We start from the raw sequence: 15,999 nt of genomic DNA on the forward strand, positions 1-15,999 counted from the left end.
TTCTCCTTATGGCCCTTCGCTGATAGGATGTTAACCAGTTTGACTGGAACTGGGTTTGAATCTGACAAATGCGTTAGACACAGCTAGATATAAAGCTATTTTACGTCCCCTATTAACCCGTCTTGCTCAGTGCTCCATCACAAGAGTTTGAAAAAGCAAGCGCCTTTGTGAAGGTTATAATCCTTATTCTAGTAATTGATTTGTCTGATTCTGTTTATTTATTGCGATTTCTCCTATTGTACATAGCTAATGAGAGTTAATTAGTCAATGCACTAATTTTTTTATAAAATGTTCTTAGCCCTTAGATCTTTCACATGAGTTTTGCCCTTTGCTATGTGAACTTAACTATGGAAATACACTGTACATCATACACACTAATCCAGTTGGGCTGTCATTAAATCTTCCAGCATATTGTTCGGGAAGAGAAAAGATTCCGAGATGGAAGAAGTGTAAACAGTCTTGTAAAGTACTTCCTAAAAGATTATTAGTAATAAAGAGCCATATGGGATGGACCGTTGTTCACCATGGCATATTGATAATAAATTTGTGCCCTGTTTTTTGGGCCTGTGAGAAAGCCACACTGTTGAATTATCATATATGGGATAAAATAGCAATAGTTCTGTAATGTATCTGTGGTGAGATCAGGTCCCTATTGTGCTAGGTGCTGTACAAACACACAATAAATGACAGTCCCTGCCCCCAAGAGCTTGCATCTAAATTGACAAAGCATGGGGGGAAAGGAAGTATTTTTATCCCTGTTTTATGGATGGGAAAACTGAGGCACAGAGAGAGGAAATGACTTGCCCAGGGTTCCACACAGAGTCAGTGACAGAACCAGGGAGTTGAACCCCGTGCTACTGAATACCAGCCAAGTGCACTAACAATGAGACCATACTTTCTCTCTTTACCATAACCAGCTCCCTAATTCTTCACTTCTGAAACTTCAAACAGGCACAGGATTCATCTTCACAGCCTGTCCTGAACCACTACATATTTCTGTTGTGCATGTTAAACATCTGGTGTTTTCCACCCCAGAGATGGCTGCATTTCAGTGGCAGGTGAGATTTTTCAGGTCGCAGTGGAAATAGGGGACATGAGGAAATTAGACAACAAATGTATCCAGAGTGGTTTCAACAGCGTCCATGCAATTGTACTAGTGTCAGTAGTGATTGTGCCAATAGTGATCAAGCAATACTAATAGTGTCAATAGTGATTGTGCCAATATGTACTAGTGATCAGGCCAACAATGCTGACGATTGTGAAAATAGTGGTGCTCCTTCTCCTGCTCATTATACATGCACAGGCATGTGTACGCTGCACTACTTCCCTCAGTGTGCAGGCATTTGAGAGCATGCCAGTGAGAACGGGAATGGAAGAGACAACAAAGACGAGGATGACCTGCCACAGGTCAGTGCTGCCGTCAGAGTATGAAGCCCTGCTTGGAAGTGACTCAGGAGTGCAGTGGGGATGGAGTGGCAGACCTGGCAGCACTGCTGTCTGCGGTATTCAAACTCCCGTCAGTTTTCTTGGAGGAGAGCAGGGTCCGGAAGTGACTGTACTTTACACGTGCCAAGGTGATGAGAGTGCCCAGGGCTGTACTAGCAAAGCAAAGAGGCCAATTTGGGAGTCAGTCCAGCAGTTGCAGAGCTCCAGCCCCCAGCAGTAACCACATACGCCACACTCCCTTCCAGCGCTGGGAACAGGCCCCACAAGTCCGTGCTCCTAGTCCCCTGCTCTGACTCCTGGATCACACGCCCTCCCAGAGCCAGGAGTCCTGACTCTTAGACCTCGTTGTTCTCATCACAAGAACACCCCAGCTCCCAGAGCCAAGACTAGAACCCAGGACTCCTGTAACTCTGTGCCTTACAACTCATCACTTCTTTTCGCTGCATCCCCTTCTCCAACGGTAAGGGCCTTTATTTAAACAAACAAACACAAAACCACAGTATCCTACAGTAATTGCCCCATCGGCTGCAGTATCCTTTCATGAGCTGCATCGTTTGTGGGATATCACTGCAGAATTTCCTTTGCATTAGGGTGATCCCGACACTGCTTTAAGGGAAAAACAGGACCGAATGTCCATGGGGCCTTTGGCTGAGGCTCTGAGCTGGGTTTAACTCAGAGACTGTCCAATGAGATGGATCTCTGGTACCCACGTACCCAATACAGGGCATGGGGACTACTGACACCCCCAGTCCCCAGCCGTCGGAGCACCCATCCATGTATGCCTAGGGCACCATCGTTGTAGTGTCTAGGTGCCAACATGGGGCAGCCTGGTGTAACTTCAGCCAGATCCTCAGAGCACTGGCGTTGTACAATGCTCTGGCACCTTGATGCAACAGGGTTGGTAGTGAGTGAGCATCAGGATGGGCGCAACCCTTAGCAGCAGCAGATGCATTCTGCCTGCATGGCGAAGCAGCACTGAAATGGTTAATGGACAGACCCACTTTGTGGCTAGCAGCTTCACGAGGTTCTTAGAAGTAACGCAACAGGGATGTCTCTAAACCCCAGCGCCAGACTGCAAATCCCAGCTGCAGCATGCGCTCTCGCCAGGAGTGGCTGCAGCCTTGGGGACTAGATGTCTTAGGTGGCTCAGTAACAAATTACACCTCTACCCCGATATAACGCTGTCCTCGGGAGCCAAAAAATCTTACCGCGTTATAGGTGCAACCGCGTTATATCAAACTTGCTTTGATCCGCTGGAGTGTGCAGCCCTGCCCCCCCAAGTGCTGCTTTACCGCGTTATATCCGAATTCGTGTTATATCAGGTTGCGTTATATCGAGGTAGAGGTGTCCAGAGCCTTTCAGACTTGTAGCGACCACATGTCACTGAGCACAGTGGCCCACATGCAATGAGTTTGATGGGTCTCAGTCCGAGCACAAAGGTGTGCGTATTACTAGAATCAGCAGCCCCAGCAAAGAGACTGAGGACTGAATGGGCCACAGAGACCGAACTCCCGTCTCCCCTGAAAAAGTGAGTCCCTCTGGGACAGTGGTGGGGGAAGGTTGCCCTGCTTTGGGAATACGCAGAAGATTCAGGCTGCAGGGGCTGCCGATGCAGCTACTTTTCCCAATGCTGGATTCCTTTAAAGCCACAGGCCCATTTAGCAGGAGAGCTGAGGCACTCGGCATATTTTCTGCTGCCAAGGTGAGTAGGAAGGTAGCACAGGGACCCTGCAGTGAGGTGGACAAGGGCGTGGGTGGAACCTGCATGACACATGCCTGTCTCTGGTACATCAGAGCTGGGCCAGCCATTGCTCCTGCCCACCCCCTGCCTGTGCAGCCCTTCTCCTGCAATGCCAGGGTGGCAGAGGAGAGACACGGAGAAGGATGCATATCCTCCTCACTACCTACTCCTTAGCACACTCCCCGCAAGCCCTGTGCATGCTAAATTCCTTTTCTGATCTGATTCCTTATCGTCACAGCAGCTGCTGGAGCAGGCTGCAGAGGGAAATCACAGAGAGAATTTAACTAGCAGGAAAAAAATCACAGCAGCAACAGAATTTCCACCAGGAAGGAGGGTGGCAAAGTGGGGTCACCCCCACACACTGCCCCCTCAGACTCACCCACCCCCTTAACTCCAGACAGAGGCTTCTTCCCTGTACCCCCCTCCAGGCCTGATCTTCAGAGACATGGAGTATCCACAGCTCCCTTTGGTTTCAGTGAGGGTTGCAGGTGCTCAAAGGCACGCAGAACATTAGGGTCCTAATGTGCCCCTCAGGCCAAACGGTGGGTCCTCCAAAGCAGCCCCTGGCTAACTGGATCAACTGGAGGCTTGTGTTGGGTGAGGTCAACCAACAACCAATTTCTGCTCAGCTCGCCAGGACAACAGCCGCATGAGCAAAACCTCCCAGACGTGACTATGGTGCGAAAGGGCCCCTCAGAATCTCTCAGCAGCGCTGGGGTTCATATTTGCCTGCCCCAGTACCACAGGCCCCTGCCATCTGAGCCAGAGGAGAATCTCTCCTTTTGCAGTAAAGGGCCGAGGACATGGAGTGGAGGACTTCTGAGACCACAGGACAGTAGTACATGACAGCCAGTTCATCACTTCATGTGAGTAGTGCCTCTGCGTACAGGAATCTCAAAGTGCTTTGAAAAGGGTGGGTGCGGTAAGACACATAGAGGAGACAACAGAATGAGTCAATGAAAGAACTGGGACTAGAACCCCTGAGTCCTGGCCCCCAGTTCCCCTGGCTCTAGCCACTAGACCAGGGATTCTCAGACTGGGGGTCAGGACCCCTCAAGGGGTCCTGAGGTTATTACATGGGGGGGGGATTGCGAGCTGTCAGCCTCCACCCAAGCCCCGCTTTGCATCTAGCATTTATAATGGAGTTAAATATATAAAAACATGTTTTTAATGTATAAGGGGTGGGGTCGCACTCAGAGGCTCGCAGTGTGAAAGGGGTCACCAGTACAAAAGTCGGAGACCCACTGCACTAGACAATACTGCTTGCAGCTCTGCAGTGTGAAAGAGCTGCTTGACCCACTGTCACCCCGGTCACAGCTTCAGCCAACTCAAACTGTGTAGTGAATGCTTATAATGCAGCCACTTTGATCCCTGCTGGGGACCCCAGTTGGGTGGATGGTGGGATTAGAGGCCTGGAAATCACAAGGCAGGAAAGGAAAAATGAAAGGAAGATGAGGAGGAAGCAAAAGAAATGAACTTCCAGGCACAAGGACGGACAAGTGGCTTCTTCAGGTCTCCTATTTCCTTTCTGTACCCAAACATCTGAAATTTCACTCTTGCAAAGAAATGAATGACAGGGGGAGAGAGGAGACTGTGCTTCACAGAGTGACGAGAGGAATCTGACATGCTTGTCGTGTCGATTATTCACACCGCCACCCTGGGGGCGTTTCTATATGCTGACATTCAACCCTACCGCCGCCGCTGTGCAGAAGAAAGCGGCGGGGAGGACATTAGAGGCAGGTTTGATGAAGCTGAGGCCTGCACTTAGGGTCCATTACATTTCACTTAAGCTGTAGAGTCCAGTTGGAACATTTCACTGGCTAGAGGGTTTTCTCCCTGTAAACTACCCATGGTCCCTTCTCTCATGCCACCTTCACCCACTTTCCTCTTCTGATCCATGTCACAAGTCACGTCACATTTCTGATGAACTCCATTTCCTCCAACTGTCCATCCAACCAGGAAGTCACTTTGTCGATGAGTCAATAGTCACTTCCTGTCCCATATAACGTCACTTCCTCTTGCTGTCAAATGATGAGGCTACAACCAAATTGCTTTGGAGAAAAGCAAAAACCTCACCTCTTCCTGCTCCCAGGCAAAGCTTCATCTGAAGAACTCCAGGCCCAAATATTTTGGGAGGTGCAGAGGCCGGCCAAACTTATCCACAATTTGGAGGCAGGCAACTCAGCAGGAAGAAATCTGTGAGTCGGGGCCACACAGAGGTTTTGGGGGCCCTGGGCAAAATCTGAAATGAAGGCTCCCCACCTTTCCAAAAAATTACCACTGAGGGAGGCCCCGGTGACAAGGGATTGGAGAGCAAGTCTGCTCCCCACTACCCCTGCAGTGGAGGGTCCTGCCCTATGGGGCTGGGCCCAGCTCCACGCTCTGGGTCTTGCAGCCTGGCACATGGAGTTTCAGTGCCACTCAGGTTTGGCCTGGCATCATGATGGAGAGGCAGCCAGGCCAAACATGAGTGGCATTGTGACCCCGTGTGCCAAGTCCCAAGTCCATTCAGTTTGGGGGCCCTCTCAAGCGGGGTGGGCAAACTGTCCCTTATGCCCTCCCTCCCCCTTGGGAGGCCCTGCTGTGAATCACACAGTGGATCCCAATCCTGCATGCAAAGATCTCTAGTTCGGGTGAGTTATTTGCATTCACCAGCTGGGAGCAGAAATATCCCCAAAGAGCCTGGACACCTGGGATTTTGAGCCCAGCTTTGCGGACGGTCTTTGGTGCTTTTCTGAACTCCAAATGCCGATCCTTCAAAGTGCCTCTGTCGCCAGCGTTGATGCATTATTACGGGAGGGAATGGGGAGATGGTTAAGGCACAAGACTGAAAGTCAGGACTCCTGGTTCTTTTCCCAGCTGCCGCAATCCTGAATTCCACTCCCAAGAGTCCTAGTTCCCAGTCCCATGCTCTGACCAGTAGATTTTCACTGACCTCATTCTCTCCAAGATCTGGGAAAAGAACCTAGGTGACCTTACTCCCACTACCCTAATCTAAGCACTAGACCTCATTAATAATAATACCTAGCTGTTATCTAGGGCTTTTCATCAGTAGCCTCAAAGTGTTTTACACAGGAGGTCAGCGTCATCGTCCCCATTTTCCAGATGGGGAAACTGAGGCACAGAGAGGGGACATGACTTGCCTAAGGCAGGAATAGAACCCAGTCCAAACCAGTGCTCTGTCCTCTAGGCCACACTGCCTCCTATTCACCTCCTCCCAGAGTGGGGAACAGGAGTTTGCTAGATCACACCCCTCTCTATGCTACGGATACTCCTAGGGGGCAGTTCTCCAAGTAAGCGCACGGCCAAAGTGCAGCCATGACGTTCAGTCTCACCACCTGTCTGTAATAACCAAAACCGAAGCCTCCACAGGGCCTGCTACCCACGCCCGGGGGGAGGAGGGGACTTTCCCTCCAGTCTCCCTGCTGGAAGGGTGCAATCAGGCCGTGGGATTCTGAGCCTGCTGCGCCTTGCCCTGGCTTGCTGTCCCTGGTGTGCGCTGCAGGCTGGGGGGGTGCCCACTCTCTTTCCTCTCGGGCACTTAACTGAAATGGGCCTTTTGCTCGGGAGCTCCTATTGTGGCCTGCTGCCGCCTGCTTCCCAGAGCGTGAAGGGGTTAATGGATTTCCCAGCAGGTCGCTCTGCTGCTGCTGGAGGAATGAAGCACTTAACAGACTCCTGGTCTCAGCACTTTCAAATTCCAGGGCGTTGGGAGGCAGCTGATCTGGGGGAGGGGGAAGGCAGCGCTGGCTGCAGGCTCTTGGCCAGAGGAGGGGAGCAGCCACAGAGGGAAAAACGAGGCAGAGACTTGGGGATTCTGCGCAATTGCTCAGGCCCTGGAGTAAAGCCTGGGGAAGATCCACCCAGTCTGGTCACCTGCTGCAGAGGAAGGGAAAACAGGGTCTTTAGATGCACAGAGACACCCAGGGTATGTCTGCGCTGCAATTAGAGGTCCGAGCCAGCTGACTTGGGCTTGTGGGGCTCGGACGAAGGGGCTGTTTAACTGCGGTATAGATGTTCCGGCTGGGGCCGGAGCCCGAGCTCTGGGAACGTCCCCTCTCGCAGGGTCTCAGAACCCCGGCTCCAGTCCGAGCCCAAATGTCTACGCTGCAGTTCACCAGCCCCTTAGTCCAAGCCTGCGAGCCCGAGTCATCCGGCATGGGCCAGCTGTGGGTTTTTAATTGCAGTGTAGAGATAGCCTGAGGAACAGCGAGAGCACAGGACAGAGGATACAATGAGGAGCCAGGCAGCCACCTCTCATGGATCTCTAATATCTAACCCAGATTAAAGGGGGATTTAGGAGGGATCTTCCATAGCATTCATGAGACCACATGAACAAACACACATGCATAATATTGATCTGGCCAGTATATGAGCATCACTGTCCTCTGCTGGATGGGCTCAGAACGGCTTAGTTGTGTGTCATACGCCCTGTATTGCTAACAGATCCTGGAGATTATCCTTTTTAGCTCAAGGCCTTTCTTTAGGAGAGAAGGATCTGGATTCTATCCCTGCGAGAGGCAAGTGTGAATGTCCTAAAAATGCATGTACCCCCCCTTTCACGGTTTCCTGTTTATTTAAGAGCCCCTCTGGTCTTTCCCTGCAAATACAGAGCCCGCTTGCAACTGAGGCAGTTCAGAAGTTAGGGAGTCAGCCAGGGAGCTGCCAGGAGACAGAGAGCTCAGTCGCAGCTCCTAAAGTCAACTGCTGCTAGTGGCACTGTCAGGCAGACTCTGCTGCTGACATGAGGCACCCAAGACCCCTTTGTATTGCCAATGAGGGAGTCAGGGGAAATTTCAGGCCAGAGAGGAGAGAAGAAGGACCCTTATCAGGACAGAGGAGCTACCTGACCCTGCCTTCCTCAGAATTACCTGGCTCCCTGCCCCAGGTAGGAGCAAGCAAATGGATATGGGCTGCATCGTACAGCAGTTCTTAGCTACACCAGAACTAGCCGGCTGTGCCGGGGGAGGCTGGGTTGCGGGGGCTGGATTGTTTACTCTACAGCTTTGTTTCTCTTCTCCCTCGCTAGTTTAAATAAAGCTCCTTTCCCGGTTTCCCAGGCAAACTGTGTATGTTGCCCCTGCTCCCATTAGTGTGAGAGGGTGACATTGCGTCAGGCCAGCAGTGTCCCGGGGCTGAACCTCCCTAGCCTCGCACCCTGTGCAATCATTTGTGCAGGGACTGTCCTTTTGTTCTCCATTTGTACAGTGCCTGGCACAATGGGGTTCTGGTCCATGAGGGGGGCTTCTAGGCGCTACCGTAATCCACTGAATAGATAATGTACAGCTCCCAGCACAATGAGGTCTTGGTCCATGACGGACTCCTAGGCGCTACCAAAATATAAATGAATAAGACAATAACACCTGGGGCCATGGCCTGGCGGCTGCTGGTTGTACAGAGAGGGTTGGATCTGCTGCTCAGAAAGGACATGCAGTATTTCAGACCAGGCAGCTGAAGTGAGTGCGGGGCGAAGTGTGTAGCTAGGTGGCCTTGTTGGAGGTAACCGGCAGATCTGGTGCAGGAGCTCCTTTAGAAGGATTAGAGCTTTATCACCCCAGTGCAAGCTGGCAAGGAGTGCCATATCTGCGGGCACCTGTGGGCAATATATGCTGAGCTGAGGGAGCTTCTCTTTCCAGTCAAACCTGCAGCTCTCATTACATTCTGGTCACACAGATGGAACAACAGTGAGGGGGAGACAAGCAGAAGGCCAGAGAGAGAAGGAGCTTTAGGAAATGAGAGGCAGGAGGTCTATTAATCAGGCCCCTGTGACAGTAATAAATCTCCCTCTTTGAATGACCAATGTGTTGCTATAATTAAAGCTGAGCAGGAGAAAGCGAGCTGCACACCGCGGCTGGGCGGAGGCTTTTGAGGGCACACTGCGGATTCTGCTGCTACAAGGTGGTGCAGGAGTAAGACACATGGTTCTCTGCCCACACATTTCCATCCACCAGGAAAACCCACGCACAGAGTCACCCCCCCACACACACACTCACTCACTCCTTGGACACACCATTTGGCCAACAGATGCAGGGAACTCCAGGGGCTCCTCCTCAGAAGAGCCCTGTCCTGGATGGAGTGGGAGGTGGGGGGCTCCGCTTAGCCCTTGCTTTGGAAGGAGGTGAGGATGGGGAAAGTGTAGCCCTCCTGCGAATCAGGCAGCTGTATATAGCAAGGGACGCCCCTCTGAGGCATACACGAGTGTTAAGCAGAAATGATGATGGAAGAGTAACTCCTGAGTCGTATGAAGCTTTGCAAAGATTTCTGGGAGCACAGAAAAGGACTGGGGCTCACACCAAGGCTCAGAGCAAAGGCGGGGGCCCTCAGTGAGGTTGTCATGAGCTCATTTTCCCAGCTGTAGTTCCCAGGGATACTCACTGTCCTGGAAGTTCAGGGCCCAATAACCCCTAAATCCAAATCAAAGCTCAGTCAAACCCCACCAGGCCTGAGCTTCCCTGGTCTGTATCAAAACTCCAGCAGTGTGACTTTTGCACCATTCTGCATTTTCATCCAAAGGACCTCAGTGTGCTAAACAAACTGAGCCGGCCTCGCAGCTAGGGAGGCTGCTATCATCCCCGTTGCACATGGGGTGGAAACTGAGGCACGGAGACGCGACCTGCCCAGGCTTACTCAGCAAGTCCGTGGTAAAGCTGACAAGCGGAGCCTAGCTGCTGTCACCTCTTTGCCCACCGCTGCCCTCTCAGAACTAGGGAGAGAGAGTCCTGACTCCCAATCCCCTGTACTCTAGTGACTAGATCACACTCCACCCTCCTGGAGCCAGGAGTAGCCTGCAGGAGTCCCAGGTCCCAGCACCAGAGCGAAGGAGGCGCCATGAAGAGAAGGACTGTGCCTTTGGGAGTCCAACAGCGCCACCTGGTGCGCTCGAGGGGGATGGTACAGGAGCAAGAAATAAGGTCCCACAGAAATGGAAACAGCAAAGGGAAGATTGTTGGGACAGGGGGAGATGAGTCATCAGCAGCTTGATACCAAGTGATAGGCACATTCAGAGCTCTGTCTGATCTATAGCGTCATTCATCTAAATGGACCTGCTGTGCTGTCCAAACAGAGAGAACAAGCTCTGCACACAGAAACCACTCACCCACCCACTGAAACTCAGCCACCTCTGAGGTAACAGCCCATAGCAAGGCTGCTTATCACATTAGGACAGGAAGTGAAAGGGAATTCTGTATTCAGCTGAAACTGCAAGGAAAATTCAGGGAGGCAGAACGGAATTATCTAGCTTGGAATTAGGCCAATCATCCTGAGCTAACGCTGGGACTCCTGCAAAAAGTGACACGTGATCTTTAACGACCACACATCTTGTTATGACAGCTAATTTGAATATGGGTGCCTCTAGCAGCATAACACCCTTTAAAAGGCTGGCGTCAGCCCTGAGCCAGAGACTACAGCACCCACAGACCCCCTCCATGCCACAGAGAGACCTGATGCACCAGCATGGCTCAGTACACTGAGCAAGCCTACAGCTGCATAGCTGGTCAGAGCTCACTGTACCACAGCACAGGATGGCCCAGCTGCAGCTCCCTTGGCTACTAGCCATGGCAGCCGCATTTAGCAACCACACTTGTTAGTCTCTAAGAGGCCACAAGTACCCCTGTTCTTTTTATATTTTTCATACTCCCTGCTATTCCCTGGCGTCAGGGTGTCCCCTTCACCTCAGCCCCTCCCACCAGGGGCCTCCCCCAGCCTGTAGTAACACCATGATCCTCTGGTGGAGATACCAGCATTTCCAAGGCAACAAGGTGGGATTTCTTAAAAGCAGAAAGAATGAAAACAGGTTGGAAAGGAAGGGAAGTGAATCTGAGGGACCGGGAGGTGGGGGCCAGGTACATTGAAATCAGTGTTAACCATTAATGCAACTGTGGAGTTCTTCAGAAATGAGATTAATTCACAAAGTAGAGAGGCCTGAGCAGCCAGCAGATGTCATCAGGCTGCTGACACAGGATCTAGGGATTAGATCCAAAGCACAGTATGACATCAGAGGGGAAGGATTTGAATATACAAAAGGATTTGCAGCTCCTGATCAGACCAATGGGACCATCTAGCCCAGTGTCCCCCCACTCACTGCTGGACTGGATTGGACCAATGGGCCTATCTAGCTCAGTACCCTCCCATGTCAGTTGCCCTGGATGAGCCCAATGGGGCCATGTAGCCCCAGTATCCCTAGCCCCCCATTCCTGCTGCATTGGATCAGCCCAACGAGGCCCTCTAACGAGGTACCCTCCCCTTCCCTACCACACGAGATCACACTGTAGCCTGGTAGCCCAGTGGTTCTTAGCCTTCTTCCATTTGCAGACCCCTAAAAAGTTTCCAGTGGAGGTGCAGACCCCATTGGAAATCTTAGAGATACTCTACGGACCCCCAGGGGTCTGCAGACCACCGGATGAGAACCACTGTTCTATGGTAAAGACAACCTTTCGTGGACCCCTTAGCCACAGTCTGCGGCCCCAGGGGTCAAGAGACTACAGGCTGAGAACCACTGCAGTAGCCCCTGGAACACTGGGATGGGCCAATGGTCCATGTATAGACTGAGGGCTCCTCTAGCTTGGTATCCCCACTTCTCTGCTGTGCTGGATCAGTGGTCTGTAGTAGCCCCCCCGGAGGGAATCCATATAGGTACAATTTTTCCAGGTATCCTCTTAAGTTGCCTGGAACTGTGGAGTAGCTAGGGGAGTGGGAGCTCACAGACAGAGGCCTCCAGTGACGGGGAAGTCAAAAGAGCAAGAAGTCTTGGTTTCCCCAGGATATGGTCTTCCATGGAAAACAAAATGGCACCCAGTGACTGCTCTGACCTGGTTGACAGAACAACCAGCCCTACTGCATGGAACTGGTCTTGTACTTACTCCCACTCCTTGCGCTGCGCCTGGGGGGTGCTGTGGATCTTGTGGGCTTGATGCGCCATGATGACATCACGGTGGTCCACCACACCCCCGCGCCTCTTGAAGGAGGGAGCCTCCTGGCCGGGGCTCATCTGGTGGTACCGCATGTCCTGGAAGCTGGGGAAGCCACCGTGGAAGGGGTAGTCCGGGGTGGCTGGCCCACGGCCCTCATGCACGGCGTCATAGTAGCTGGGAGGCGACAGCATGGAAGTGCGGACCACGGTACGTTTCGCCATCCATGGGCCTTTCCAGACAGCTGTGAATGTGAGGCTGTGGAGACAGGACACATACAGGGGTCAGGAGGAGATCAATTTTGGGAAAAGGATGGGATGGGGGAGAGGGCAGAAACACACCCCTCCTTCCCTGGTGTGGAGCAGGACTGAGAGGGGCAGAGACAGACCCAATGCCCTGATGGAGTAGGAGAGAGGTACAGAGACACCTGTGCCCAGGAGGAGAGTGGGGTCCAGTGGTTATAGCTGGTGACTCTGGGTCAGGGCTCCTGGGTTCTAGTCTAGGGGTCAGCAACCCTTTCAGAAGTGGTGTGCCAAGTCTTCGTTTATTCACTCTAATTTAAGATTTCACGTGCCAGTAATACATTTTAACATTTTTAGAAGGTCTCTTTCTATAAGTCTATAATATAACTAAACTATTGTTGTATGTAAAGTAAATAAGGTTTTTAAAATGTTTAAGAAGCTTCATTTAAAATTAAATTAAAACGCAGAGCCCCCTGGACCGGTGGCCAGGACCCGGGCAGTGTGAGTGCCACTGAAAATCAGCTTGCATGTTACCTTTGGCACGCGTGCCATAGGTTGCCTACCCCTGTTCTAGTCCCACCTCTAAGAGAGAATGTTGGCCAAATGGTAGAGCCAAGGCTCTTGGGTTTGCAGCTCTGAGGCCATCTTAGACATCCATGGAGAAGTGTGTGTTCTAGTGTTAGAGCTTTAAAACCTTCAATATCGATGGAGGCAAAACACGATGGGGATCCTTTTAGATAGAGGAATGGCAAAGGGGGGAATCCTTCCACGCACTGCCAAAACAGTCCACATCCGTGGTTTGAGAGTGGCTCGCACCCCTCTGCTGGGTGGGCAGCACCACCATAGTGTCCCTGTTCTCTCTCTCACTCTCTCTCTCTCTCACACACACACACCTCCTGAATTCACACTGAGTTCTGCTATCTCAAGAGACACACAGGCCAAGCTGTCCCTCTTTCTGGTATGCAGAGCACCCACTATAAAGATTTGATACCAGGGGGAGGAGGAGGGTTGGGGACAAGTAAGTGGGTCTGATGAAGAATTATTGGAAATGTCATGGTTATAACACCCTCCATTTTCTCCAAGGTTCACATCTTGCGTTAGCAAGGGCTGGAGGGGTATCTTGAGGAGGGTTAAGATTATGCTTTTAGATGTCAGTCAGCGAAATACTGCCCTGCAGTTATATGGGTGTGGGATGGGAAGACATGATGATGATGATGATGATTTATTTGTATTACCTTCACTTCTAGGGTCCCTAGTTATATGCCAGAACCTCATTGTGTTAGGCTTTGTACAAAGAGCAAAGACAGTCTCTGCCCCAAGGAGTTTACAATCTAAGTATAAGACAACAGATGGCTATAGACAGACAGGGGAGTACAAGAAACCAATGAGACAATATTGGTTTGCACGATGGGCATCGTCAGGTTAGAGTACCAGTCTGGAAGTCAGGACTCCAGGACTTCTATCTACTACTCTGGGAGGGGAGTGGGTCCAGGAGTTAGAGCGGAAGACTGGATGTCAGGGCTGCTGAGTTGACTCCCTGATTCTGGGAGGAAAGCCCGGCTTAGTGGTAAGAGCAAAGTATTGAGATTTAGGGCACCGGGGTTTTGTCCTTGGATTTGGGAGGAAGCGAAGTGGCTAGAGCAAGGGGTCTATGAATCAGATGTGCTCGCTGCCCTGAAGAGCTTCCAGTCTAATCGTAGACAGGATGTGATGAATGGGGATGACAAACAGAAGGGAGCAGATGAGGACGGTGACAGGATCGCGCCACTAGTGAGGCTGGGGCTGGGCACATCTTGCTAGAGCAAGTGGAATTCTTTTGGTTTTATATGAATAAATATTACAGTTGACTCCCTCCATGTAAGCATCTCTCCGGGCAAGGCTACAATGAAGACTGGGCACAATAGAACAGGGAGGGTGCTACATGTGGAGGGGGTGAACTGGAAAGTGACAAGGAGACGGGTGTAGAAGAAGCCGACATCATCAGTGAATCAGTGACATCTTCCATACGCAAGGCCAGCACTGACTTGCTGTCTAGGTGGCTTTTAGATGTAAGGAAAAGCAACAATTCAGGGACAAACAGAGAGAAAGAGCCGTGTATACGTATGTGCGTCTCCTTAGACACATTTTGAAGCCGGATCGGCGCTTCAGGGATGTTTGACTCTGGGATTCCAATCCTTCTCTATCAATCCATCTTAATCAAACTGGTAAACAGAGCTCTAAAAAGTACACTTCCTCTTTCAAATTTTGTTCGGGCACCTTGGAGATTTTACAGATTAGGCACATTTTAGACATTAAAAAAAATAAATAAAAGATAAAGAGCCACCTCTGAGGATTTCTAATGTAAACTCCAACCCAACATCAGGTTCTGAATCCACAGCTTGGTACGGTGTAGCAAAAATAAAAACCGCCATGTGTTAAATTGGCCACCAGGGGGAGCTCTGAGCACCCCTGAGAGATGCTGCAAACATTCTGGCAGAGAATTAATTTGTTAAAATGGAACTATTTTTTTTTTAAATCAAGAAAAATATGCTTAGGAACATAAGGATACCCACATCGTGTCAGACCAACGGCCCAGATAGCCCAGTACTCTGTCTCTGATGGTGGCCAGTGCCAGATCCTTCAGGGATAATCTGCCCTCTTGTGAAGCTGCAGGTTCACCACCTTAAGTTAATTTTGGCCAGCTAAAACTGAGCCAAAATGTTAGCTTGCATCTATTTGAGTTCAGGGAGGGCCTAGCTAGCTCATTAGTCAAGCCTGACCTAAACGCAACCCCTTTTCCTAGTCAAGACCAGGCCAATGAGATCTTGCATTTATAAATGCATGAAACAATTAAGCAGCATCATATGGAGCATGTGGCCTGGTTAAAACTGCAGGCTTATAGAAAAGCCTCATAACCCAAGAACTAGGGGTCACCAAATGAAATGAACAGGCAGCAGGTTTAAAACAAATAAAAGGAAGTTCTTCACACAACGCACAGTCAGCCTATGGGATTCCTTGCCAGACCGCAGATGGAGGTGTCATTGCAAAGCAGGTAGGGCTGCCCATGCGAGCTTCAATCTAGCTGGCATAGGTAACGAGCAGTGAAAAGCAGCGTGGGCCCTGGCATGGGCCAGCAACCCACGTACATAGCCAGGGCCCATGGCAGGCTTGTATGGGGCAGGAGCCTGCACTGAAGTTTCCAGCACTCTGTCCCCATTCTCACCATTCCCCACACCAGCTAGGATGGGCAGGACTCCTGTGCTGCAACCACACCTTTGCCTGAGGTGTCGACGTATCCAGAGACTCAGCCTGTCACCCAGCAAGGGGTTCAGGCCCTGACTCGGTGCAGATTGGTGGGGGCATTTCTTTATGGCCCAGTCTCCAATACAATTGTTAATTGCGTTTGTCACCAGTTAGTGGCATGGAAAGGGATTCTGGCCAGACACCACACAGCTAATGCTCTCTTCGTAACTGGGGAAGTTAACAGTGTTTCTCCCTACCTGGCCTGTAACCCATTCAGTCACGGGTTGGGTATTTTTAAGGGCATCTCCTCTAACAGGCCTGTGTGACTGACTGCACTGCACCTCCTTCCACAGAGCTCTGGTAGGACACTCCAGTGAATCACCTCTTGTGTTTCTCTGAATAACTAGTGCCTGCCGAGCTAGGGTGACCAGGAGTGTCCGGT

The 15,999-nt window shown here is 51.1% G+C and overlaps 1 protein-coding gene across 1 annotated transcript in view; it reads right to left on the minus strand.

Annotated features, from left to right (window-relative positions):
• CACNA1A (calcium voltage-gated channel subunit alpha1 A) overlaps positions 1 to 15,999 on the minus strand; it is a 248,225-nt gene that overhangs the window by 194,914 nt on the left and 37,312 nt on the right. The window contains 1 exon segment of the mRNA XM_044994574.1: positions 12,046 to 12,351. Coding sequence (XP_044850509.1) covers positions 12,046 to 12,351 — 306 coding nt within the window.

Source organism: Mauremys mutica, chromosome 20, assembly GCF_020497125.1.
Source record: "Mauremys mutica isolate MM-2020 ecotype Southern chromosome 20, ASM2049712v1, whole genome shotgun sequence".
In the NCBI taxonomy this organism is placed as follows: Eukaryota; Metazoa; Chordata; order Testudines; family Geoemydidae; genus Mauremys; species Mauremys mutica.